Source organism: Podarcis bocagei (genome assembly GCF_964188305.1).
Source record: "Podarcis bocagei genome assembly, chromosome: 4".
Taxonomy (NCBI): domain Eukaryota; kingdom Metazoa; phylum Chordata; class Lepidosauria; order Squamata; family Lacertidae; genus Podarcis; species Podarcis bocagei.
The window spans coordinates 62760600-62788181 of NC_138128.1; the positions used below are offsets into that span (position 1 = coordinate 62760600).

At 40.1% G+C, this 27582-nt stretch overlaps 1 protein-coding gene across 2 annotated transcripts in view; it reads right to left on the minus strand.

The window, feature by feature from the left end:
- Positions 1–920: 920 nt before the first annotated feature.
- Positions 921–27582, minus strand: part of TCERG1L (transcription elongation regulator 1 like) — a 174391-nt gene continuing 147729 nt past the window's right edge. The window contains exons 9-13 of one of the 2 annotated variants that reach the window (XM_081189491.1): positions 17866–17932; positions 13643–13772; positions 11313–11402; positions 5097–5215; positions 921–1974 (exon numbers count right to left, since the gene is read on the minus strand). In XM_081189491.1, coding sequence (XP_081045617.1) covers positions 1818–1974; positions 5097–5215; positions 11313–11402; positions 13643–13772; positions 17866–17932 — 563 coding nt within the window. In that variant the 3' untranslated portion in view covers positions 921–1817. Of the gene's footprint in view, positions 1975–5096; positions 5216–11312; positions 11403–13642; positions 13773–17865; positions 17936–27582 lie in introns of both variants that reach the window. The other variant, XM_081189490.1, reaches the window with a different exon arrangement.

The following is a 27582-nucleotide window of genomic DNA, read 5'->3' on the forward strand; positions in this document are numbered from 1 at the left end:
AAAAAATGGATTTTCCTTTCTCTTTTATTAATGAGATCAGCACTTCCTCGCAGTCATGCTGCAACAGTGCTACCAAAAAGATAAAGCTTCTATAAGAATGTGTGCCTGCCAGCAATTACCATAGCTAGTAAAATCTATATTTCAAGTACAATTGAGGACTGACAGGAACATGCCTAGGATTTTCTTTTTTGGAGGAAAGAGTTCTTTAGCTCAGAAAAACACACACAGCCTTTCCACAGCAACATAAACATGCACAAGAGCTACACAGATTTTGATGTTCAGCCTCCAGCGGCTTTATAATGTTCACCCACCATTATTAAATCAATACCCCCTTCTTTGGGGAGGAAAGGAACAGTTTATGGGAAATTTTGATAAAAACAAAACACCACCTGAAACGCCAGTCTTTACAGTCGGATCTTCCTTGGATGTACAACCACCTTTTCTGCTAATGCTCTTTAAAGCTAAGTATATTCTCTCTCCTCATGTGGTGCTTGTTTTGAGCAGAGAAAACAGCTCTGTCCTTTTGTGACAGAGAAAAGCTTATTTCTTCAAAGAAAGAGGAAGAAACAACTACAGAAGCTGTTTTGCTTTAGCTGGTGAAACGAGATCTAAGCACATGGTTACAGAATGATGCTTCAGTTCACAGGGAAAAGATTTCTTTCTTCACAATATGCTATGGAGCTCATTAGTATATTATTTACCCACAACACTTACAAGCTTTCCTTCTCCTTCCTATTTGGGAATGTTTACAGCAGTGAAACTTGAAAAGGCTCCATCTTGTTTGCAATTCATTTGTACTGCAAACTTGTGACTGTGGTACATAGAGAAAACAAAGTCACCCGGTAGTCTTAAAATATTTATTAATTAAAAAAAAGTTAAAATATTTGTTTATACAAAGATGAGACTAATCTCATGCAAACTCTTCGCATACAGTAAAAATAACTCAAATATTAGTAGGATGGATTTACAAAATAACTTCTTTATAGTAGCTTTTTAATAGAGAAGTGCTGCTGCGCTGTTCAGTGTGCTTGGAGCACCATCCAGAATAATTTACTTACAAAGCCATTTCTTTTCTTTTTTAAAAAAAAGATTTATACATTGTTCTATGGGGAAAGGTGCCAAGATTTTCACACTCTTCACTATGGTTAACAATTAATACCTTATTACTACTACTACCCATAAAACTAGACTTAGACCTATGAACATTGAGTAATGATATCCTCAGTACCACTGAACCTTGGGACCATTGATGTTTAATGTACAAAGCTGCCCAAACATTGCTGTGCAGCAGATTCCTAAGCGCCTTTACTAGGAAGTAAGGTCCAGGGAGCTCAAGGGTTCCATACTTCCAAGTAAGGATGCATAGGAGTACAGCCGTAGATATTTTTTCTTAAATGGTTAAAGAAAAAAAAGTATTGAGATCATTATGGATGGCATCTGCTTCTGCTTAATTACAAATCACATCAGATTTAGAATTTGTGTATATTACAAGTAATTTGCATAATTAAAACAATTAAGGGACTGACATATCATGGTAATTAGAAATGCATCAAACTTGAATGTTGTACAAAAGAGAGCTTCAATATGAAACATTAAGTCTCTGAGAATGAAGTATCCTACAGATTCCTGCACAACAGTCTTGGACATACTTGCACCGAACCTTCCTCTGTGCACAGATGGCAATTTGGGTTGTCTGGCTTTCCTCTAAATTGCTCGGATCCAAAACTCAAAACGGTGACACAAAATGCATGCCATTCATTTCTTCCGCTGTAGATGCCACAGTATTTGACTTGCGTTCTTTTCTGCGTGTCTCCTTTTTATCTCATTTTCCGTAGCCGTATCCTGTTCTCTTTGTCTCTCTTTTTAAGGATAAGTATGAATTGGTTGAAAAAATGCTCCTGGTCTTTCTTCTTCTGAACAAGCCGAAACCGCTGATCTGTGCCATATTTCTCTGCAAATTCCTTAAATGTTGTCCTGGGGAGCAGGTGGGGGAAACCAACATAAGCTACATTTTCACAAAGCTCTTTGTTTGTCAATATATTCTAATTCTTTGGCCCTTCATTATATGTTCACCTTTCTGCATTGAACTCATTCTTAATGTGTCTTGTCATTGTCAGTAATGTTGGAAGTAGAAATGTGAAAGCCAAAATGTTGAAGTCTCATTGATCTACCCAACTTCTCATCCCAAGCCATTATTTTCATTCTGCAGAATGTAGACATACTTATCGATTGCAGGAAGCTTGATTAATAATTAGTTCACTGTGGACCATCCACAGTAATTGGATAGGATTCTCAAAAATTAAGAATGTAAATTCTTCTTTAGCTTCAGCCTGCCAATCGAAAGGATGTGACCCACATAATTTTAGCTGGAGTTAACAACACTATAAAAATTTACAAGGAGAAGACTTTTGTCAGACTCCATTTAATGAAATGCCTTTTGACTCCAAACTGAGAAATGGGGATTGGATCTATTTATTTTATTTTATTGCCATGGACCCTTAGAAGGAACAAATCAGAGGCATAAATCTAGCATAGATGAATGGGGAATTTGCTCGATTAAATATACATTAGTGTGATTTTAACATATGGAAACTGAAATATTCGCTTATATTTGTGTTCCAAAAGGTTTAATTTTGTATTAAGGTCTTTCCTGTGATCTGCTCCCTGGCTATGAAAGCTAGCCACGCCTGAGCTTCAGTCTCAGTTCTCTTTGGATTCCCCACCCTCCTTTATTTTATGTGTCTGTGTGTTGCCTGAGGGAGTATAAGTGGGAGACCTTTATGGGAGACCTTGCAATGGAAGTTCTTTGGCTGCCATATTTGGAGCCAGGGAGGAATTTGCCAGCAGATTAATTGGGTCTGTCTGAAGGCCTTGCCACCTTCATAGCAATTGTCACAACGTACTGGTGGATAAGGGATTGGGTTGGCTCACTGGACACGGAGTGGCCCTACCCTGCTCCACACTATCAGAGTATCCCCTTAGTGAGATTCTGGGGGAGGGGCTCTTTGTCCTTGTTGGGGGCTGATGGGCCATAGCACCCCAAACAGTGACCGTGGCAGGTTGCGCTGGTTTGATGCATGTGGGACAGCCCTTAACCTTGGTCAACCAGCAGTCGGACTGGTTGATTTCAGGATACATACCCAACGCCTACACCAAAACCTGTTCATATCTGTAATCAATAAAACTGTGGCCTGTTTACACCCCAATACTGCTGTCCTGTTTTACTGCCATTGCTGTTATGTACAGCCTCCACCTGCTCGTGGCTTCGCTGTGCCTGGGGCTGCAAAAGCTGTGCTATACAGGATTGAAGCTAATTGCTTCAGGCTCAGGGCAGAATAGGTACAGGGCACACAGAGACAGAACCCACAGAGGTGATTGTGTTTGTGCAGAACCCCTATGTTGCTTTTCATGAAGTTGAGCCCCTAGTTAACTCTTATCACTTTAATCCTGGGGTAGGTGCAGTGACCATAAATACTGCAGCAGCTCCCAGAGAGTTTTGTTCTTATAAAATGAACACAAATCTGCTCCTGCCATTCTTGTCTAGCTATCACATTATTCTGGAGTGTTTTCTGTTAGATTGCCAAAGGAATACTTTTACTCATACTATCAACAGAAGCTGCAACTATATTGTTTATATCAGTATCTGACGGCATGCACAATTCTTTAAAATGCTAGTTAAGAAACAACCTTCATGTTTTATTCTTTATATTTGTAATATGAAGCTTCATTATCATAAAGAATCTATCTTGATGATTTGCAAATTCCGTTAAGAGAATCACATTTTTTCACGAAGGGATTCTCAACAGCTTTTATGGAAAACAGCTTAGGAGAAGCAAGTAAGCAACCATTCAAAATCTTACATTTATTGTACAGTACTGACGATAAATTCTTATGTGGAAATAATTTGGGTTTTCTCAAAAGGCCGGCAAAGGAAACGCTTTACTGATTTTGCATTATAAACACACTCTTGTACTTATACAAACTGCAAGCACTAATCACATCTGCAATTGGGTTCCTTAGTCAAAAGCATAATGAACTACTGCAATGGATTTTTAACAAGTTGTTTAGTATGATATGATAAAAGCTACGGATCAAATCATCAAATTTAACATATGACTATGAAGATCTCAATCAGCACATTGGCTCTGATACTTAGTGCACCAATATATGAACATTTTGCGACTATGGACATCAAACACTACATCTAATATAAAATATACACCTCATGTACATAATCTATAGAGATGCTACTGGCTATAAAGTTTCGATCTTCCTGCATGGCTGAGTTGAGAACTGAAGGAAATGAGAATTGGTGAAGACTAGCACTGAACTGACATTTCAAGATTGTCAAAAGTTCAGCCTGAATTTGGGGAGAGGTACAGCTTACTGGAACACCCACACAGTTCCAGTTGGCAGGTGAACATCTGGGAGATATTTTGGGGGAAACATGGCTACCACAAAATGGCACCCACCAGCAGAATTTAATGGCCTATGAATGAAGTCGTGGGAAGGAACATAGGAAGCTGCCTGAGACTGAGTCGGGCTCATTGGTCCAGTTAGCTTGTTTTCACTGCCTGGAAGTAGCTCTCCAGGGTCTCAGACAGGTCTCCCCACTCCTACCTGGAGATGTTGGGGATTGAACTTGGGACATTCTGCATGCAAGACAGATGCTCTACCACTGAGCTAGGGCCCTGCCTTATGAAATGGCTCAGGACATGTGACCTAGTTCAGAGGGGCTATAGTGGGCACCATATAACAGGATTTTGAGGTTTCAGATGCAGTTTGCCATAAAAGTTTTGAAGTTTGCCTATAAATGTGAATTGAATCAAATTTCTCCTCATCCTTAACCACACCTTAGCTTCTAGTTCAAGGTGCACTAAGCACAGCTACTGTGCAAAAGCTTTAAACTATAATGGGGCTTCCTCAGATCTGCCTGGAGTTACAGGGCTTGCTGCATTGTATCTAGTGCTTCAAATTTGAAACAACAATATTCACATTCAGCACTGCATAGATTTCTAGGCAAAACAAGCATAACCCAATTCTAGTCAGTGTCTAAGATTCTTAAATAAGATCAATGCCAGAAAATAGTTCCATACCGTGGTGATAATTTAGATTCCTCCAGAAGCTTCTTAAACTCTTCTTTGGCTAGCAGTAACTTATTTTTCTTTTCCTTGTATTCTTCTCTTATTCTGGTCTTGACAAACTGTTCAAATATCTTAGGTGGAGAATAATAATAATAATAATAAGAAAGTTACACATTATTAAATTTGCTAAGTTGGTTGGTGAAGTTCATATTGGCTTCTAGAACAAGGGTGGTGAACCTGTGGTCCTTCAGATGTTGCAGGACAACAACTCCTGTCACTGCTGACCACTAGCCTGATAGACGTCAGAGTGCGCAGCTTAACCATCCCTGTTCTACAAACAAAGCATGGTTCTGAAGCACATCTCCTTTCAATCATTGGAGAATGGGGACTAACATGAAAGTGTTTCAAAGAGAAACCATTGCATGAGAACCTCATTCAATTTTGTCTATGGAGAGTTGTTTTAATCTGCACCCACCCATACACCCACACCAAAAAGCAACAGTATATAGTATAATAACCAATGTATTGTTATTAGCATGACTACAGTCCTATGCAGTGTCCTGAGAGTGAGCTAGCCTCAGTGCAGCTCAACCAGTAACTCACATTGAGCTCTAACAAAACATCTTCATCTAGTTCAGGCACCCCCAACCTTTGGCCCTCCAGATGTTTTGGACTACAATTCCCATCATTCCTGACCACTGGTCCTGTTAGCTAGGGATCATGGGAGTTGTAGACCAAAACATCTAGAGGGCCGCAGGTTGGGGGTGTCTGATCTAGTTGTCTGAAACACAACCTTTAACTTTTGATTAGAAATGCAAACAATCTTGCAAGGCACTAGCTGTTGGTGTGATGTAGGAACCCCAGATGTCATCTTTCCTTTTCCTTTGGAAAATGTCCCAGAGCTGCACACATTTACATTCCCCCTCCACTATACCACTGATCAGCAACATCTGAATCAACTCTTGAAATTGTTTGTTCTAACTCCAGGGATTTCACAACAGCTTCTGGGAGTTTAATCAGGGGAGGTTTCAAGACAAAGTTTGTGGTTCAGCAGTTGAATTCAGGTTGGACGAGGTCCTGAGTTCAGTTTAGGGTGTGCATTTGGAACAAGTTTGTTTTTTAAATGGATGAATGAGATCTTTTTAGTCCATTTGTTACAAGCTGAACCCAAATGTGCAAGCAACTCAAAATGTGAAGCTATGGATTTGGTGCCATTTGGTGTCATCTTTGCTATTTTCTTCTTGTTTCAATGGATGGAGTGCTAGGGGAAAGCAGGAGGTGGGGAACTGGGTTATTCTGTAGCCATCATAAGAACGCTTGAACATATGAAGATTTTGCTGCATCAGGTCAGTGGCTCATCTAGCTTGGCATCCTGTTCTCACCATGCCTAATTAGTTGCCTATGGGAAGCCCATAAGCAAGGCCTGAATGCAACAACATGCTCCCCTCATTACACTCTGATAATCTGATGTTATTTTCTTAGCCTGTGTTTTGGGGCAAAATAATGATATAAAATATGGAAGTTATTGACAGTGGAAGAGAATCTGGTTCTCTCGTTGGAATCAATGGGAATCAACAGAAATTGGAATGGCAAAAAAGAACCAACACTATGAGAAAGCAAAAGGAAGTTTTCCATCATGAAAATGAATAGAGCAACTGTTGCTGTCATCACACACCCCTAGTTCAGTTCCCAGCAGTTCTAGTCAAGAGGATCTAGGTGTCAGACTGTAGGGGGAAACTCTGCAGGAGGCCTTAAATAACTGTTGCTGGTTGGATCATACAGCACTGGGCTCAATGAACTAATGTTTGGCTCTGTTTCATAAGTTCATAAAGGGAGTTTGGCAAATTGCTGGTAGGCATGTAAATGAAGCAATGCTATACTTTTTGATGGCACCTAATAGTAATTGATTTGACAGGTAATATCTGCCTGCAAAGGGAAATTGCTTCACAAAGACAATTTTACTTCTGTGTGCCTTAGTACTCCTAGTGTATGTTCCCCAAGGCTCACGATATCATTTCTTTTACATCTGTAGAGTAATCATTGTTAATCTGCTGTGACCTTTTCACAGTAATTGATCTGTGAGATGAGATGAAATACCAATAAAACAAGAGAAAGTTCAATTCACAATCCAATTCTGATCCACTTAGTTCCAGGGTAACTGGCTTTCTGCAGAAAGATTGGAGAGGAAGTAGCTTGATGGTTGTTCTAACAAATGTAAACCCGAGGCTCTTTGGGCAGGACTGGAGTCACCATCTATGCATGGTATGGCATGTAGCTGAATGTAGTAGCTAATTAGATGTTAAATAACAGTAGACTGTTGGGCCTGAACCACGGGCCGAAGGCTAACGAAGCAGTTTTCTGGTTAATTGCAGCACCATGATTCATGACTTGCTTGATTCATGCACTGGCATAACAAATTGAAAAAACCATTGGTCTAGAAGGCTCATTGCAAGATTCATTGAAGTGACTCAAGTGACCACATTTGCAAGTGGAGTAATTTGAGGGCTGGCACTTAGGTTCTAACTTGACTGGGAGCTACCACAGATGAGCAGCAGAGCTCATATTTTCCATGCAGATGGTCCCAGGTTCAGTCCCTGGCATCCAGGTAAAGCTGAGAAAGGTTTCTGCCTGAAAAGTTGGAAACCTGCTGCCAGCCACTGTAGACAATGCTAAGCTGCATGGACCAATGATCTGACTTGGTATAAAGCAAGCACATGTGCTCATCATATGGTGCATATTTTAGGGAGAAAACAGCATGTGCTGAATGGGAATTACAGAAATGTAGCTCAACTCAACTGATTTAGAATAGCCTATTTTTATATTTCATACCAACAAATGATGTCCTCCTCCCCATCCAACTACAGGTAATGGGCAAATGGAAGCAGGCTTCAGTCCAAGTATCCCTATCTGCACATGAAAACTGCACATGGAAACATGTATGTGATTTCCCAATCCAGCAGCTATGATGCACATTTAGCCTTGCAAATAAATTGCACCTGTACTGATTAACACTTTAGGAATGGGGTGGTGGTAATTTTGGACTTCCCCCAGTCAGCTCTCCCTGCAAACTGCCTTATTGGCATATCTATGCTTCTTCGCCAGGGCCATGCATGCACAGCTGGATCATAGCCATTCTCTTCTGAGAACAGCAATAAACGAACTATTTTCTGTTAGTAGAGCAAGGATGTCTTTTAATTATTTTTACTGAACCCATCTCAGGTTCTTTTTTAAAAAACAACACCACATCAATGTACGTTCCTTTTGACTGTTCTTGAGACTGCCAAAGAATAATATGATAAGGGGCCCACTTTAATAGTTACAGGAAAGAGCTTTCCATGAGGTCAAAAATAGATGACCACATTAAGTTAAAATTGATAAGTGGCTCATTATCCCAGCACCCGAGCCCCTAAATGCAATGCTATTTCTAGACCCCAAATCCACTCATTTGTTGAATATTTTGCTGTCGGGAATGTAGCTTCATTGTGGGCAGAGAGGAAAGCCATCTGTTGGGACATAACGATCAATAAATAATTGCGAAACGGCAATGCAGCATGGGGATTTGAATTTAATCAAAAGAAGCCCATTCCTCAGATAGTCTCAAGGGAGCTGCACCTAGTTATTTGCTCCGTTAGCAAACAAATTCTTGCGAAAGTTCAACATCTGACTCGCTGGCCTTTCATACAACGGAGAGATAATATGAGAACAGACCTTTCTCTGTTCATCGACAGGCCCTTCCAATAGACGAAGTGATAAATCTGCCCTTTTCAAAGCCCTTATCTACTTAGGGGAAGAGGCCACATCAATAATACAACACATAATTTGCCAAATAGTTTTTCATTTTTAAATATAATCGGTTTAATCAAGTATTATTGAGCTAAGTGGGAGCCTGGATGTAGCAGGGTTTAGTCCTGTCCCCAAGATTATTTAGCCCCATGCTGAGGTTGCACACATTCTCTAGGCCCCTCCCATGTGGTAAGATGGTGAACTGCATCAACAGGGAGTCTGTTGTATCTGTGGAGACTCCTTGCATGATTTGGAGCCCTGATACAAAAGGCTCCCACTGCAGAGGTTCACTTTCATCAGATAAGGGACCCAGAGAATCACCATAACATCAAAGGTAGTGGGCTAAGCAAAAATAACTGCAGCTCTGTGTTCCCTTGTAGCTCAAGATATGTTTGAAAAAGATTCTCTTCTACCTGCAATCCAGAGCATCAATTAGAATGTCAGAATTCTAATGCATAATGTGTCAATAGACTTAGTTAGTAGGAGGCCACCTCTCACCCACATTCTAATGGAACACAACTATGGCTCTGAACAACCCACAAATATTTTGCATCCTAATTCAGGCATGAAGGTTTAGCCACAAAATCTAGTGTTCTAGCTTTCACCTGTCTCTAATTTTAACTTGTGTAGTGCTTATTTGTATGAAGAGTTGCTAAAGGTGAGATGATCAATCCTGCAATAAATGTTAATCTTTCCAGTTGACCAAAAGGAGGACATTTTTAACACTTCATAAAATTTCCTTCTCTGCAATTTGATTACCCTCTTTTACTAGTAGGAACACAATTTTAATCTTCAATATAAAGAAGAACTGAAAATTGCTTTTCATAGTCATTTTCCTTGAGTACGTAATATATTCCACAAATGAGACCCATGTCACCAATATTTCAAAGCTAATATCTATAGTATAAGCTTTATCGACTGTTCATTAAGCAATTTTACTATATCATGTACATGCTTGATAAATGAAAGGCGCAATAAAGCTTGATTGACTAGGCACGGTCTAGACTGTGCCCTTGCTTAAATCACTGAAACAGAATACAGTGTTCCCCTTGCTGTATAAAACCGTCTTCTAAGTGCATTGTTAGGTTACAGTTTCAAATTCCCAATTATAATTTTACCCTAAAAATGGTAGCCATTCTTTGCTAAAAGGAAACACATTTTAGATATGGCTCACCCCAACATGATCACTATGCAAGGTGCTCAGTCTCCTCATGAGTTTGAGGTCAAAGGTCTGAAGCAGGAAGCCTCCTAAATTCATGGGGGTTCATTTTAGGATTTTGAACTTCTGCACCATCAATTTTTAATTACACTGGGAGCTTCAAAGGTAGACGGGGGTCTCCACTCAGTGGCATTGAATGGGTTACCAGCATCCGGGGCTGCGTGGGAAGGAAATGGATGGAGTACGCATGCACATTCAACTGCCTAATGGTGTCTGCATCACCCAGGAGATCGCAGCCGCACAGATAAGAAAAGAAGAGTCGTTCTGTTGCCTGAAAAGGTCACTTCCTGGCTCTCATGGAGAAGCCATTTTCAATGGAGCCCAGCAACAGAAGTGTACAGCTCTATTGAGGCAGCACCAAATGGTACCGCCCTTCATCCACAAATCTCAGGGCAGTTCACATCATTTGTAAACTGGAGATTCTGATCACCAGGAAGTTATATAATTTAAAGGACTGCTTATCTATTTGTTTCGGCTATAATAGTGACCTAAAGTACAAAATGTGGCTGCTTTGCTAACCTTAAACATTGCAATAGTCCTTTGAATCATAAGGAAATAGTGTGATGCCCTCATTATTTTTCTTGTTGGCACAGAATAAGGCCTATACTGGCTTGGACTTATAGAAGCTAGCGTGAATCAGAATTTATTTAGTAGAAAAGACTAGAATGGATACCCAAGTTGAACAACCAGGAGACTGTCTTCCAGCACCACATTCTCGCATGAGTCATGTGACCCATGCAAGATTGTGCCCCCCAAAAGTGTTTTTCCAGTGCAAGATTGCAGCACCCAAAATGGCTGCCATGCTGTCACATAAAAAAGGGGATATCCCAGTTTTCCTGGGACAGTTGAAGGATATGTAGAATGTCCATGGCAGGTAAAGTATGAGGAATGATGCACTAATTCAGTAGATCAAAGATTGAAACTAGCCAACTGTTTATCTTTTGTCCATCATGAATTCCACAGAATTGGATGGACTTCCCTGTTTCAACTTTCCTTTGCATGTCTGCTTATATTTTCAGTTTGCCTCTTTCTGAAAGATATTCATCGCCCATTTCCCTCAGTTTATGTTTACAACATGGAAGCAAGGACCCATTTGTTTTCTGATGCCCATTTTTATACCATAGTTATTTCAGGTATGTCATGTTCTTTAAAAGAGTAACGTGAATTGTCTCAAGCACTCTGAACTGTCGGGGGAGGCATGCATTGTTATAAAACTTTAAACTCACCTGTTTACGTTCTTCTGAGTTCAGTAGGAGATAACGTGGATCAAATACTATTTTGTGTAACTCTTTTTCCCATGTGGAAAATGCAGAGACCTGAAGGAAGATATGAATGGAAGATATATAAACAATTTTCTGAAGGTTTTGGAATTAACCTGGCTGTAAATTCAATTTCTGAGTGAGAAAACAGAACACTGCAAGAATGCCACAAGCTACAGCATTTGCCATGACCTAACTTATTCAAGAAACAGAATAAATCTTAATCAAGGGAACTGGGATTAAGAGGAGAACTGGCTGTGAGAACAGAATGGAAAATGTATGATGCAGGAATGAAGAACAGCAAAAAAACCAACATGTTTGAAGGAATGATCAATACCATAGGAAACAGATCAGAAATCAATATGACACAACTATAACTGTTTCATGGTGTCCCTCACCTACTCTTTTAACCAGGAATTTTAATTCAGAAATTATCTTATTCCTCAAATTCATTTCATTCAGCTTTCAAGTTTTCTTCTTTTGTAATGGTCCTCTAAATACTTGTTACCGATAGGTTTTGTAAGTTGCTTTGGGTCAGTTTTCCAGAAGTGACTAATAAAAGCAGATGCAAATCATGATGATGATGATGATGATGATAGATCTATTTGAATCAGCTTTCAGATCAGGCTTAGGCTGAGTAGAAACTGGGATGAGCTAGCTCACTATTTTTATTTAACAGGATTTATATACTGATTAATCACCCAAAACTTATTGGTTCACATAAACCTATATAAAATTACTAAAGAAAGTAATTGTTCCTCATTAGGTAATTCATGCATGTAATTCATCCCGCTTTGCTTATTCTTTAGCAGTTGGGGTCCATAAAAACAAAACACAAACCAAATCTACAGTAGGGCAAAACCTTAATGAAACCAAAGTGTCATAAAACAGTGAATAAGCTTTAGAGTTCTCCAGAACTCTTCATTGGGCTAGATGCTTCACTGGATCTTGCTTGCATAGTTATGAGACACATGTAGCTCTTTCATGGCTGGGTCCTTCTGGTTTCACTCTGTAATAATGGTCCCCTTTTGTCTGTCTCCATATCTGTACCTATCTGCCAACATCAGAATACAATGTGAGCCAGTATAACATAAAACAGGTACTGGGGCAGTCTTAGGGAAGCCAAATAGACTATGTTGATATTGAATCTTGCTCTAATTGGCCTTCCAATCAGGGGAGAAACTTAGGTCAAACATGTTGGGAATCTCCTATAGGAGATCATTGCTCTTTAGGCTGAAGGCTTGTGTGAAAAATTTACTCAAAGGGCAAGATCCATGATTGTGCCAGCAAATACAACAATACTCCCTTTCCTCCCCTTCCCTTGTGTCCCCAATTTCTCTCCAGGGGGTTCCCCAGCCCTGTAGAGAAAGGGAATGTTTAGATAAGCATAAGTCTGTTGCATAGGCAAGACACCATGATTTAACACCCAAAGTGTTAAACCTAACAAAACTTTATCATTCCCACTGAAATACAAAAGTTGGTAGAAATAAGAACAATTTTCAGATATTTATGTCCCGTAATGGATTGGATTATTCTGTTCTAACCTGTCCTATTCAATGCGCTTCTTCATAATGAACAGAACATACTCTTAGAATCATTAAAAAATTGTCCAGTAGCACCTTAGAGACCAACTAAGTTCTGGGTATAAGCTTTCGTGTGCATGCACACTTCTTCAGATACACTGAAACAGAAGTCACCAGACCCTTATATACAGTGGGAGGGTGGGGTTTTTCTCAGGAGATGGGTGATTGACTCAGTGGGTATGGTAAACCTGTTGACGACTTTAATTAGTCCTACTTACTGGTAGTTGGTCTCTAAGGTGCTAGTGGACAATTTTTATTTATTTATTTTGACTGCGTCAGACCAACATGGCTACCTACCTGAATCTTAGAATCATATCATTAGAAATATGTCAACCATGGGATGTGGAATTAGTTAGATCAAGTCTAAGTCAGAGACGGTTTTGTGTGTAATGGAATGTAATTAAACATGTTTTCATTGGGTACCTGAACTGTTATTCAAAGACCTAAAATCAGGCAATAAGAAAGATTATAAGCTCTCTGGGCACAGATTACATTTATATCGTGTCCTTTACATCACGTAGCCTTTTGTACAACAAATGGAAGCAACGTAACATCATTCAACAGTGATAAATGTTGATAGGAAAGCAATATTAAAAAGCATTTATAGAAGCGGTAGGAATCATGAGATGGTTGCAACATACTGTTACAAATCTTGAGTTTATATTGTGTTCTCATAATCTGCTGGAATCAAGCCAGTTCAACCTTATTTCTTACCCCTCTTTCCAGAAGCATATCTCTGAAATGGGTAATACGTTCTTCCAATGGAAGTATAATCTGATCTTCAGACGCTTTCACGTTTTTCTCTTCGACCTTCTCTAGCCCAGCGTTCTCAGGATCTTCCAGTCTTAAATAATGCAAGTAATATGCAGGATGGAATAAATTTTTAACGCTCAATTATCTTTAAAAACTCAGCAGGAACTAGAAAAATAAAAGCAGCAACTTGTTGCACAGAGTGTTCTTGAATTAACTTATTTTTGTCTAAGTTTAAAGATATGCAGCTAGCGTGTTCTTCACCTCATTCTTTAGAGGCATTAAAAAGAGACTTTCCCAACCTGGTGCCCTCCAAACATTTTGAGCTACACTTCTCATCAACCATGCTGGAAGGGGCTGAGTGAAGTTATAGTTCAAAACATCTTGAGGGCACAAGGCTGAGAGAGGCTCCATAAAGGATGCCTTTAGTGGAGCTGAGAGTTCAGATGGCACACTGTTAGGACTGTTTTACTGGGGGATAGTCCTTACTTGGATGTTCAGCTTTATCTGAAGAAAAACTCCTACCTTGCTCCATTTAGGATAGAGTGTGTTCTCAACTTCTAGACTAGGGGAAAGCTCTGAAGTGATGTGGCACCAGATTTTGATTTGTGGGAAAGCCACTTCCGCCCCACGGAGGAGGTGAGGTTGAGGGCTTCATGGCCCCAGCACGGGCACGGCGGCTGGAGCCCAGCACCTGCGCAATTGGGGGGATTCCCGGCCATGTCATCCCCTGGTCAGTCAATCAGCTGGCTCAGGGGGCATGGCCTGCCCTATTTAAGGCAGGACGAGGGCAGGGATCTCCCTCTTTGCTGCCAGTCAGCTGTTCCTGCTTTCCCCACCCTACTGCCCTATAAGGGTTTTGTTCCTTGACCTTGCTATGGACCTTGGTTGGTCGCCGTTGAGGGGCCTGGTAGGAATTTTTCCACTTGGAAAATTGGCACCAGCCACTTGGTTTTCACCTACCTCGTAGCAAATCATCACAACTTTCTTGGTATTGGCAGTTAGGCATTGGTATTGTTCTGTAGATGGAAGAGGGGAGGTAGCGCCATCACCTGTCCCACATATTGAAGAGTAGTCCGATAAAGGATTCTGGGGGGTGTGGCCCTGTCCGAAGCCTGGGGAGGTGAGGGCCTAAGGCACGCCCCCTAGTGGTCACCCCGAGGGAGTTCCTAGTTGATGTGCATCAGCAGGACTCCCCCTACTGGTGGTTAACCCTTCCCGGACTTCAAGCGGACGGGCCGAAGTCGGATATAGTCGATTAGGACCAATGCCTAAGCCAATACCGCTCATCACCAGTAACTAATACATTTGTGGCCTTGTTTAGCCCATTAACCTTAATGATTGTGTCATGTGTCATTATTATGGGGTGGGTGGGAACTCACCACGCAAAGATGTCTTATTCTGAGCCCCTTTTGAATGATGCATCTTCTCAAGATATTTACATTTATACATTTCCTACTTAGATGTGATAGGGCTTTAAAGTCAGTGAAGTGATAAATATTTGTTATCTCTTTTTACAAACAGTTTCTTCTATTACCCACTGTGCTTACTATAAGCTTAGTCAGGAAAGGAAACAGTGTTTTAACACTTGTTAATTGCTTGCCTATGTATTCCCACCAAGCCATTAGAAGCAAGAACCTCTAACTTTCCCTTCTAAAATACTTTCTATCTGTCACTTCCTACACAGCAGTAGATTAACAAAAGGGCTAACAGGACCTGGCTTGTTCAGTGCTAACCAGAGACAACTGGCAACCCATTGTATTTCATGCCATCTACAGTGTGCAAGATTTGTTTGCAGGGTGACTAAAATGGTTGCTAGTTTTATTATATGTGTGCTATGTAAATTATAAGGGCTAGTTCCTTGGGCATATTGGAACTCTGCCATCTCAGCACTGAAGAAGCCCCTACAGAAGTTCCTCCAGTGAAATAAATGGAGATGCTCACATGCTCAAGAGATACATTATTCACCTGATGCGGGTGGCGCTGTGGTCTAAACCACCAAGCCTCTTGGGCTTGCCGATCATAAGGTCAGCAGTTCAAATCCGCACGATGGGGTAAGCTCCCGTTGCTTTGTCCCAGCTCCTGCCAACCTAGCAGTTTGAAAGCATGCCAGTGCAAGTTGATAAATAGGTACCGCTGTGGTGGGAAGGTAAACCGTGTTTCCGTGTGCTCTGGTTTCCATCACAGTGTTCCGTGTGCCAGAAGCGGTTTAGTCATGCAAGCCACATGACCTGGAAAACCTGTCTATGGACAAATGCTGGCTCCCTCGCCCTAAAAGTGGAGATGAGCGCTGCACCTCATAGTCGAATTGGACTGGACTTAACTGTCCAGGGTCCTTTACCTTACCTTTACCTATTCACCTGACTGCATCTTAGTCTCTAGCATGGGGAACAAAACTATAAGGGACATGGATTAACATTATTCTGGCATTCTTGCTACACAATCAGTGGCTTAAATATATTGTAGTTCCAGTAATATCTGTTGTAGAAACTTTCAGAAAAGAGATTATTCTCTCTGATAAAACCAAGCTGAAATCAGCTAACTACATTTGCACCTGATTAGAAACTTTTAGCCATTGAACATAAGCATGATTTTATTCTCGAAAGGTTCTAAATGGTTCAGCCGAAATGGGAAATGTTAAAATCTTTCAGCTAATAAATTCCATTACCCAGTAAAGCAATATGAGTCCTAACATTATTTTCCTTGCCATCAATAATTGCATTATACAAATTCACTCTTAAATTATACTAAAATGGGTATTGCATGATGTTAGTAGCTCCAAAGGCATCAAATTGTCACTCTTCATATAATAGTGACTTCAATATTATATTAGCCATTCTCATTCTCCCGAAATTATCCTTTTCTGTAATATGATCTATAAAGCTTCCAGTCCAATTTCTGGTAACCAAAAATAATTTTTATTTCCAGAGAAATGGGTGGAAACCCAGAAAGCTACTTCATTAACGAAGATGCTCTCTGGCTGCCTCTTTTTTAGTACGGTTAATTAAAAATGACGCAAATAATGGTGAGCATTACTGTTCCCAACCCTAATCCTGTGGAAAACCATCAAATTATATTTTAATTTGATCCTAGCTTGTTTTTAGGAGGTAATTTAAATATTGTTTGATTTTATACCAATGTGATATATTTGACGTTAGCCACCCTGAGCCCAGTTTTGGTCGGGGAGGGCGGGATACAAATAAAGGTTTATTATTAAGAGACTAGGGCCCTGCGGGACTTGACATCTTTCCGCAGGGCCTGCAAGACAGAGCTGTTCAACCAGACCTTTGGTCAGGGTTCAGCCTGACTCATTTCTCTTTGTATAAGAACAAGAATGAAGGAGGTTCCCAGCCTGCTCATAGGTCCTTATAATATCAGTGGAAACAGTTGGTCTTGGACAGTATTAACCTCTTCCAGTTTTAACGTGAAGATTGCCACTTGTTCAGTTTTAATTTTAATTGGTTGAATTAATTGTGGGATGTATCTTAATTCATTGATCGCTTGTATTATGCATATTGTCTTATTTATATGATGTTAGCTGCTCTGAGCTCGGCTTTGGCCAGGGAGGGCGGGATACAAATAAATATTACTATTTCTAGGTTAGCGGAGTCTGTAACCTGAAGCGTATGTAACCCAAGGTACCACTGCATATCAAAATGTAGTATGATTCATACAGCTATTATTTTTCTCAAAAATGTATTACCCCCAAAGAACAAGTTCTATTCCTGATTTGGCCAGGATACTGTTTCAACAAATTGCATTTATATTGTAAACTGCCTTGGATGAAGGGTGGCATAAAAATTTAATAAGCAAACAAATAAAATACAAAAGTCCATTAAAATTTTTACTAGTCAGATATTCTGTGGGCACAGTTTACAAACTAAGCTGCAGAGGAAAGTTTAGGATGGCTTTCAGTTAAGTTCTCTGCAGAGTAAGCCCACTGAAATTAATGAACATGACCAAGTTAGCTCTAATAATTTCAACAGCTCTACTCTGAGTAAAACTTTGTTGAATTCCTCCCTTAATCCATGCAGATAAACACCTCTGCTATGGTTGGGTTTAATTTTAATTAAAATAATTTAAATTTAAAATAAGGACTTGAAATTCTTCATATAGTCAAAGTCCATTTTGGCATCTTCAGCAAAGGTTACTTCATGGATCTCATGTCAGAAAAAAATATTACTTACTTATTTCTCTTTGTTTTAGTACTGTGATCATCATTTAAATCTTCTGCATAAGAGCCATCACTTTTATCTGCTAAAAGTAAAAAAAAAAAGTAGTTAGACAAATTACAAACTTTACATTAGATTAATCAGCTAATAATTGTTTAGCTTTAGCTTTTCCTAAAGTCTATTCAGTTTCTAAAGATGTGCCCATTTATCTGGCAGTTTGGAGTTACCTTAGAACACTAGAGTTCCTGATAGATTTAGAATGATTTTAGAACAACAACATATGGCAATTTCTTGTTTTGATCTTCACACATTTTATTTAATACTACTTTTTTAAAATGAAAGGTTGTCATTTCACATTTGGATAATAAATAAAAAGAAAAATATGTTCATTTTATTGCTGACAAGTTGAAAAATTTGATAGAAGCTCCTTTCTGCCAGAAGTGTCGGTGGTATTCTTACTCAAATGTAGGGGAACTATAAAGCTTCTCTGTCATTAAACTTGACACACCGTATTGCAATCAAAAACATGCAGACATTACTGTCTCTCAAATTTAGAGGATAGCCCAAAGAAATGATCGATTCCTGTTTTGGCATAGATATTGTCTAACAAATTACAGTGGGATGTGGCTGTTTTTCAGAAGAAGTGTGATGTTTATGATCCCATTATCTATTTCTGCAATTCCGAAGCACTTTATCTTTTCTGCATATAGAGCACCACACTCTGAATAAAAATGAACTGGAGACAAACTCCAGCTCAGTTCAGTGTGGCTTGCAATTTCTAGTGTGTCTTCTAAATTCAACATGATTTCTGATAAGCAGCACACTTTTATTGAGGGGAAGGGTGAAATACTCCTATATGCCCTCCATTTTGAATATTTAAATATGAGGCTGGTCTATGATGAGAGAGGGAGTCATGGAGTAATTACAATTAAGTGTGTGAGAGAACTTTAAAATAAAAGTGTTCTCCCCAATCCAACTAGGGACTGTATCTATAGGCGCAAGGGCCCTCAAAGGTCATCTACCCTTTGTGGACACATGGAATACATTGTGATGCTGTCCCTAAAAGGTGGACACTCCAGCTGCTTCTTAAAAACCTCTAACAAATAATAGCCTACCATCTTTAGAGGCAGACAGTTCTACCATCCAACAGATAGTACCACCAGGAAGTTCTTCTTCATTGTTTCAACATAAAGTCCAATTTCTTGCAAATCTGAACCCAAATGTTTTCAACTCTCTGGAGCAGCAGAAAAGGTTGTTGGTCAGGTTGTTGAGTGAAACACCCAGGCATCACATATTCCAACTGTGCTGGTTCAATGCAGCTATCAGGCCATGTTCAAGGTCTTGTTACTCTAAAGCCTGGAGCAACTTGGGACCAGGTTAGCTGAAAGACTGTCTGTCCCTGAATAGAGTTTAGAACACTTATGGTGAATTTTTATTCATGGCACCACACCCTATACAATACCACAGGGTGGTGACTCAAAAAGGGCATTTCCCAACATTGCCCCTGCATTATAGAATGCCCTTCCCCCTGTCAAACATGAAGCATCAGCCAACAGTTATTTCTCTCAACTTGATGAGTCATCTTTTTGCCTAAATTTTTCCTGAGCTATAATATTGGACCCTGTTTTTACTGAATCCCCCTTTTTACCTGGTTTTATGATAATAGTTTTTAGGTTGCATCTCTGTCTTTACAGTAGTGCTTCCCTCTTTTCATGTTGCATTTCTGTACACCGCTTAGAGATTTCTAAATACAAAATATTTCAGAAATGCTTTTAAATAAATGAGGAATTTGCCCCATCATCTATATGGCAGCCATTCAAGTATTTGAAGATTGCTATCATATCACCTCTTAGTAATCTCTTTTATAGGCAAGAAAACAGGCTTCCATATGACTATTCCTGCTTAGACTGCAATAATTCCCTGACCTGATCTAGCAGTCAAGTCCACACATACACACAAGCCTCCTTTAAACATTGAAATATTGGCAATCAGCTGTTTGGGTGGAATATTCAGCTGACTGGCAGGACTCCAAGTTTGTTTGTTTTTTACCCTCAGCCCCAGCTGCTACACATGTGATCTATTAAATCAGAGTCAGGAAATGTGACTTTAAGGTCTATGCTCACACTTTATTTCAGTCATTTTGCCCTTAATGCTGTATTCTGTGCTATGCTAAACTCACTCTTACAGGTTCAACCCCTTCTGTCAGAAAATAGGAAGTGAATTGTTCTATTTTAGTTCAGAGTCTTGGTCACATTGTATATCAATTTTCCGAAGCAGGCTGCTAAAGAAATGAATCAAGGAACACACATGCCCACATAAAACCAAACTGAACAAAATTACATTTCTTACTACCCCAGGACAATTTGCTATAATACCGCAATGGCTGAAGACCAAGGGTGCTTCCAGATGGAACTGTAACATCGCAAATGGGTCATTCGGGTATTGCAAACAGGACACTGGCAAAATGATTTGGGGGGGGAGAGTTTTGTTTATTGAATTTTCCCTGGAAAGGGGAAAACCTGATTGAATGAGAAAAGAAATACAGGCTGGCATTTTCATGTGGGTGCGGCAAAAATCTGACATGCATGAGTAGCACTGCAGTTATATCCACTCTGCTTGACAACATAGTAATTTGTGAGGAATCAGATATGAATGCTGTATAACAAGGCACACATAAATGCACAGTAAAGCTGGGTACTATTAGTACCCAGTAGGGACTGGTGAGACAGCATATGGGTGGGTCACTTGGAGGGGGGAAGTGTGGGCAACTCGGCACTGTGAAAGGCAGCATCAATCTGATGCTCCTGCTGTGACACACCACACCTCTGAATGCCCTGTGACTTTCTTCCCACCTGTTTTTCTTGGCAACTGCCAACGACCCACAATATTGTGAAGCCAGGAGAACAACAGGGTCCCCACCTGCACAGCTTCACTGGCTGGTGCTCACAATACCAATAATAAGATAACATGCAACCTGTTCTGTTGAGGGAGGTCCTTGCATGCAAGAGACTGAATGTGGCCCAGGTGTGGAACCATGGACACTCCTTAAGAGTGCACACTTCACTGAAGTTATCTGCAGACATTCTGCCTGGGATTATTTTAGCAGCAATTTCCCAGTAGCTGAAAAACTAGGTAAAATTAATCCCTACAGCCTTATAACAGAGATCGTTCTAGTTCTGATAATACTCCTCTCCCTCTCTGAACTGGGCCAGCATGTTTAAGGGAGCAGCTGCATACCCTTCCCACAGCCACCCAGCATGCCCCATACTGTATAGGTAGTCCGGTTGAAAGCACGACCAAAAAGCCAGCATTCTGTTCTTACAGTGGCTAGCCAGGTGTCTATGGGAAGCCCGTATTCATGACATGAGCACAATAGCCTTCTCCCACTTGCAATCCTTAGCAACTGGCATTGAGAGGCTTAGAGCATCTGATACTAGAGGTTATGTGCAGCCATCATAACAAGTAACCATTGATAGCCTTATCGTCTACAAATTTGTCCAAGCATTCTGCTGATGGACTTTCAACCTTCTTGAAACAAAAATAGACCTAACCTATAATAAAATATGTAATAATACAATACTTGATGCTTATCAAAAGAGTATATATGTAACCATTAGGAATCAGTAGTGCAAACAAAGTATTATCTTTCTCTTAAAGAAGACACAAGTTCTTTAAGTGATTTTAAGCCACAGAAGAACCTCTTAGGAAGACGTATCTGAGTTAAGCTGTCACAAGTTAGCAGGCATCTGAGATGGAACATCTCTAAAACCTTTTATCACCCCATAGGCCTCTCTGAGCTGACTAGAAAAATCGACACAGGGATAGACTTTAAAGTTATTTGTCTCTGTGTGAGAATAGATAGCTTGGATAAAGAGCATATGGAAAGCAAGCAGTTTCAAAAAAGGCACCAAAAGCATCCACTTTCTGGAAGTAAACAGAGCTGGGAAACACAATGACTAACAGCAATACAAGAAATATACACAAGGGTCAGCTCTATACTTTATTCAAAACCAAATGCAAGATCTATTCCCGAAAAGGATAGGGCAAGACTGTATTGTTAAATTGGCCATAAATGTGTTTATTAATGCTGAAGCTGACTTGGTACCAGATCAAGCTATTAGATTCTGCTGAGTTCACATAAAACTGAAACTGATAAAGAAGAATGACAAAGGGAAACGAAAAGCATCTGAAACTTTAGGTTAGGACACAAGTCCACTTTAACCCCAGTTGAGTTATAGGGACGCTGAATGAGAATTTGTACAAGAGGAAAACCATTTCATTAATTCCTAAGTTTCTAGCTCTCTCCAGAGCACAATCCACTGGGGAGTTCTCCTGTGTGAGCCCCAATGAGTGAATGAGAGCTCCATCTGAAATATACGTTTAAACCAGTATTCTACAACTGTAAACAGTCATGGCTTCCCACAAAGAATCTTGGCACCTATAGTTTGCTAAGGCTGCTGAAAGATGTTAGGAGACTCCTGTTCCCTGCACAGAGCTACAATTACATGAATGATTGAACAACCAAGGCCTCTTCCCAGGGAATTCTGGAAATTGTAGCTCTGTGAATGGAATAGGGGTCTCCTAACAACTCTTGGCACCCTTAACAAGCTATAGTTCCCAGGATGCTTAGAGGGAGAGGTGCCATTTTTTCCAGTTGATTGAGGGGGCCCAATGCGCCATCCTGATGTCATGCACGTGACATCACGCAGCATCCTGATGTCATGTTTGCATCATCTTGAGGAGCCAGGGGGTGTTGCTGAACACCCTCTGAACATTGAGGGAGCCAGGTCTCCTCAAAAACAATATGGGGGTGAAACTGTGTCAGCCCCTAGGAACTGGCACATACGCTTTGATGGAGACTATAGCTGTTACAGTGGTATCATAGTGCTTTCAATGTATAGTGCAGATGGGGTCAAGTGTTCAGCACATTTGGAATCAATTTCACTTCAACATCCAAGTAAAAATGCTTCAGATGTGGTGTTAAGGTAAAAGGTCAATTTGACCATGAGGATAATTGCCTCAGCACACTGATTCCTCCCTACCCCGTATTCTATCAATGGCATTATTATACCATTTCTACTTGTTTCTGCTGTTAAATTCCCAGGAACAAATCACTCAGCCCAAGCCCAATCAGCTTTTTAATCTGTTAGCAAAGGCTCTTTCTCAACAGCTGCCACCTGTCTATCTTTAATTCTGTCAGGGATATATAGGCAGCCTTGGACAGAGAGTTCCAAAAAAAGTGGAGCCTTTTCAGAAAAGCATGTAAGCAAGCAATCTCAAGAAGCCTCTTTCCTAAAACGTGGGTGAAATACTGATGCCTGATTAGACACAGCATTTCTTTAAAAAGGTGGCTTCTTATTATGGAGACAGAGTCAACAATTAACAAGGAAAACCCTGCAACAAAAGACAAGATTGCTTAGCCAGATAACATACTTTCTTACACTTACATCTTTTCCCCCCATCATGGAATTCACAGAACATGCACATGTTCTGCTTAACATAAGCAAAGTAGTAGCCTCATATGCTTTCAGACCATGTCCAGTTTGGAAAACATCTAGTGCAAAAACTACACAGAATTCAAAAGAGCTTTTGTTCAAGCCCATTTCAAAAAGTTCTCCATGGCTGTGGCTGCATGGCCAGTAGGCTTCCCAATTCTGGAGAAACCACTCCTGTTGTCCCTATTCAACCAATAGGTAAAAAGTATTAAAGGCACCTCCTAGGCCTGCCTCTTAAAGGGGGAGGGATAATCAAAATCCATCATGATTGGGAAAGGGTGTCCGCCTAACCCTAGAGACATGAACCAAGCAAAATCTGAGATGGACCAGCAAAGGCAAGACTTTGAAAAGTCAATTATAGAAGGTTATGCTAGTATGAGGTCACCACTCCTTAGCCAATGAAGGTGAACCATCAGGTAGACCAGGAAGTTGAGTGTTTCCACTGGATGCCACTTAAGAGTAATCTTATTATCAGGAATTAAGACTCATAAAAGTCGATCTTTTTGTTTTGGCGGCCAAAAAGATCAGAAAGAAGACCCTGGATAATATAGCAGTGAACTGTAAGACCATTATTTGTGGTGTGACACCCTTTTTGCTTGTATTTATTGTTGATTCAGATTTGTCATGGCCAATGGCTAGTACAATAAAGTTATTTGGATTGGATTGGATTATTGGGAATTCGGGAATTATTGAGGGGAATTAGAGGATCTAGCAGGGCCTAGGGATCTCTAGCTCTGAATCTCCTGAATCAGAGGGTTGAACTAGATGGCTTACATGGCCCCATCCAACACTACAATTCTATGAATGAGTAGCACATAAGCAAGCAGGAAGACAAGTCTAAAGTGGAATTCCCCCCCCCCCACCTTCCCCAGTATTGTCTGTTTTGACTGGCAGCAGTTCTTCAGCGTCTCAGGCAGAGGTCTTGCGTTTCATTTCTGATCCTTAACCCTTCTTTTTAGAAGGAACAGAATGTGAGATGCATTGCATTGAAAAGCATAATGCACACCCATGAAATGAGCTTATGACACCTACATGAATATCAGTGAGCATAAATTGTTACACAAATGTGCAATCTTTTTAATTATTTTCATTCATGCATTCATTTCAAGCACATTTGATTTCATGCAGGAAGAGATGCTATTAACCTATAATGTTCTGATAACTATGGTTAGTCTCACTTTTGTCCACCGCGGCAGTCTAATTAAAGTTGTAATAACGCCACAATTCAGTTCAATAGGACACTTAAAATGTAGTTTATTTGGGCCGTTTATCTTGTGCACTGACCATTTTTCTGGCCTTATCTTTGTTATGAATATACTAATAAGAACTTTAACTGCAGTTGCCATGGGAAAATGGCATGGTTATACCCCCCTGCTTTATTTCAAGAAATCATAAGACAGAGCCATTTCTTTCCCCCCACCAACTATGCTTATTTATTTATATATTGCTATACATACACCTTCAGTTCTGGACCCACTTGGTTCTGCTCTGAACCATCAGTTCCCAGTTGATCTTCATCTCTTGCTTCCATCCATGACCAGCACCAAGTCCCAAGATCTTAACTCCAAGCCCTATTGTCAGCTCTCACTGGAGCAGGTCCTGGGCTCTTGTCAGTGCCCTCCCTGCTAGAATGTGGTCCCGTTGGCAATTCCATGCCAAGGCTTTATGTATAACATGCTTTGCACCCAATCTGTTGCCAGAATGTTTGGTTTTCTGACATGGTAAGCCTAGCTACAGTGCAAACAAACAACTCCATAAAGGTTATCTTGAATGTGTGTGTGTGTTTTTTTGGGGGGGGGAGTTTGCATTCTCTGAGGGCGGTGCAGTGGGGATATTTTTTACGACGATGTTGAAGAAAATGGAGAAGCCCATGTTTGACAGAACTCTGTTACTATATTGAATTTCATTATGAGCATAACTAGTAATAAGCAACAATTTGAGTTCACCACTTAAGCGATCATCAGACACAACAAATTAAGAACTTTGTTCTTGAAACAACTGTTGAAACATAAATGATCAGAGATTTTGCACGAGCATTGCTGTTACATTAAATATTCTATATATGTACAATAAAGTTACTTATGGTTATTTCATACCTTGACTTCGATAAAATATTCATACTAGAAACACTATCAATCCCAGTTATTGCTGTTTTAAATGCCCTTCAGAAAGGACATATTTTCATGATTTCAATTAATGTTCAAAAGGGGATTGAAATATATTGTTCTAATGTCACTGTGGGTATACCTTACTTAAGCCAGCATAGCTGCACATAAATGACCCCATTTGTTATAGCATCTCCGTGTGGGATTAATATGAGTGATTTCATATCAATCATCATAAGAAATAATAAAAATAGCAAACAGATATATAAGAACGTAATATAAAATGACTTTTCTTCTTCTGATCTATAGATAGTGTCTTTGGGGAAAGCTTTAGCTCATTAGTAGTCTTTGGCTAATTAAACAATCTATGGCCTTTTAAACTGTGGGGTAGCATTGTAGTAGTTTGTTACTACATTGTGCATTTCTGTGCTTATATTGTAAACTGCCCTGAGCTCCACAGATGAAGGATGGTACAGGCGGCAACCATTTCGCATGGGAGTTCCGTTCCCGGCTCCCGCTTGCACTAGCAGAACACGTATAAGCATGCCTTGCCCCATTCCACCCCACCCCACCTCTGTTCCACCCCAGTTCTGCCTCCTTCCGGGTCCCAAAGGACCCACGCATCAACGATCGCACGTCAATTGGACTCATCTAAAATGGTTGCCACCTGTATAGAAATTTAATAAATAATCATGGTAGTATAGCAGAGTACATGCCTTGCAGCCAGAAGATCCCCAGGGGACTTTGGGCAAGATCCCTGTCTGAAACCCCAAAGTGCTGTGGCCATTCAGTTCAGATGGATCACTATGAGGAAACTTCCTATGCATCTATAGGATTTACTGCCTGCCTGGGACTTGCAGCTCACACACGGGCTGTGTTTGACTTGGTGACTGACAAGTTGTGCAGGCGGCTTGATCATCCTGGAATAAGCTCTAAAAGAAAGTTGCATCTTGGTTGCATAACAGTAAAAAGGAAAATATGTATGCTCGAAGGTGTTTCCTTCCTAGCAAAAGATGAGCGAGCACTGCTGATTTGCCCACCAGTACTAGACTTTAAAAATATTGTATCAATACACACACAGACACATACATATATAGAACACATACAATTTTAAATATATCTGAGCTCAGCAGCAATAATTCTTTCTTAGTGCCAAGGATGTCTTTAAGAAGTCTCCCGTGTCTGAAGATTGACTAACAATACCATGTTTTGGACGGAAGTACCTACATTTCTGCCAAATCTTCCATCATTCCAGCGAGATGGATCTTTGAGATTTGTTTCCTACAGCTGGGTTAAATAATCATTTATTACAGGACAGCTCCCCTGGGCAGCATAGTCAATAAAACATTTGGATAAAACAAGCTACGCTGGGGCATTTCTGATAAGAACAAATGAAATATAACTGCATGGAAGACAAAAGAAGGCAGATTTGAGCTAACATCCCAAGTCTAATTGCATTTTGGCAGTAGTGAAACCCGCTAGGCCTGCTTCGATCTAAACATGTTTAGGGTCAGGTTTTAAAAATAGGTTGACATAAAGAATTCTTGGCTCCCTGATCACAACAGGTGGGTGCCCATCTTAACATAATTTATCTATTGAAACATTTCTATGTTGCCTTTTGCTCCACAAAGGAGTTTACAGAAATAAATATTTTAATAAAATAAACTTTGATTTTTAAAATCCAGAATTATATATAATATAGAGGAGTGACATCTGGTACAATGAAAATACATTAAAAGCTTAGAAGAATAAAACTGTCTTAACTACCTAGCTAGAAATCATGAATGCCATTCTAACCTCTCTTGATACAAAATTTCACAAGTGGGGCACTGCCACCAACGAGGCTTTATCTCAAGTTTCCTTCAACCACCCTTCTCTTGGTGGTAGTAAGGTCTCCATAGATTATCATAACTGATAAGAAGGTCTATGTAGGAGGAGGAAATTCTTCATTTAACCTGGTCCCAAGCCATTTGGGGTACTCCAGTAATAACCAGCAATTTGAATATTAGACCTTTTAGTATAAATCGGAACTGATGAGGAGATCATTCAAAGATCAGATGCTGAACTAACACAAGATCAACATTCAAGTTACGATCACTTGACATTCAACTTTGCATATTTCATGGCCATCA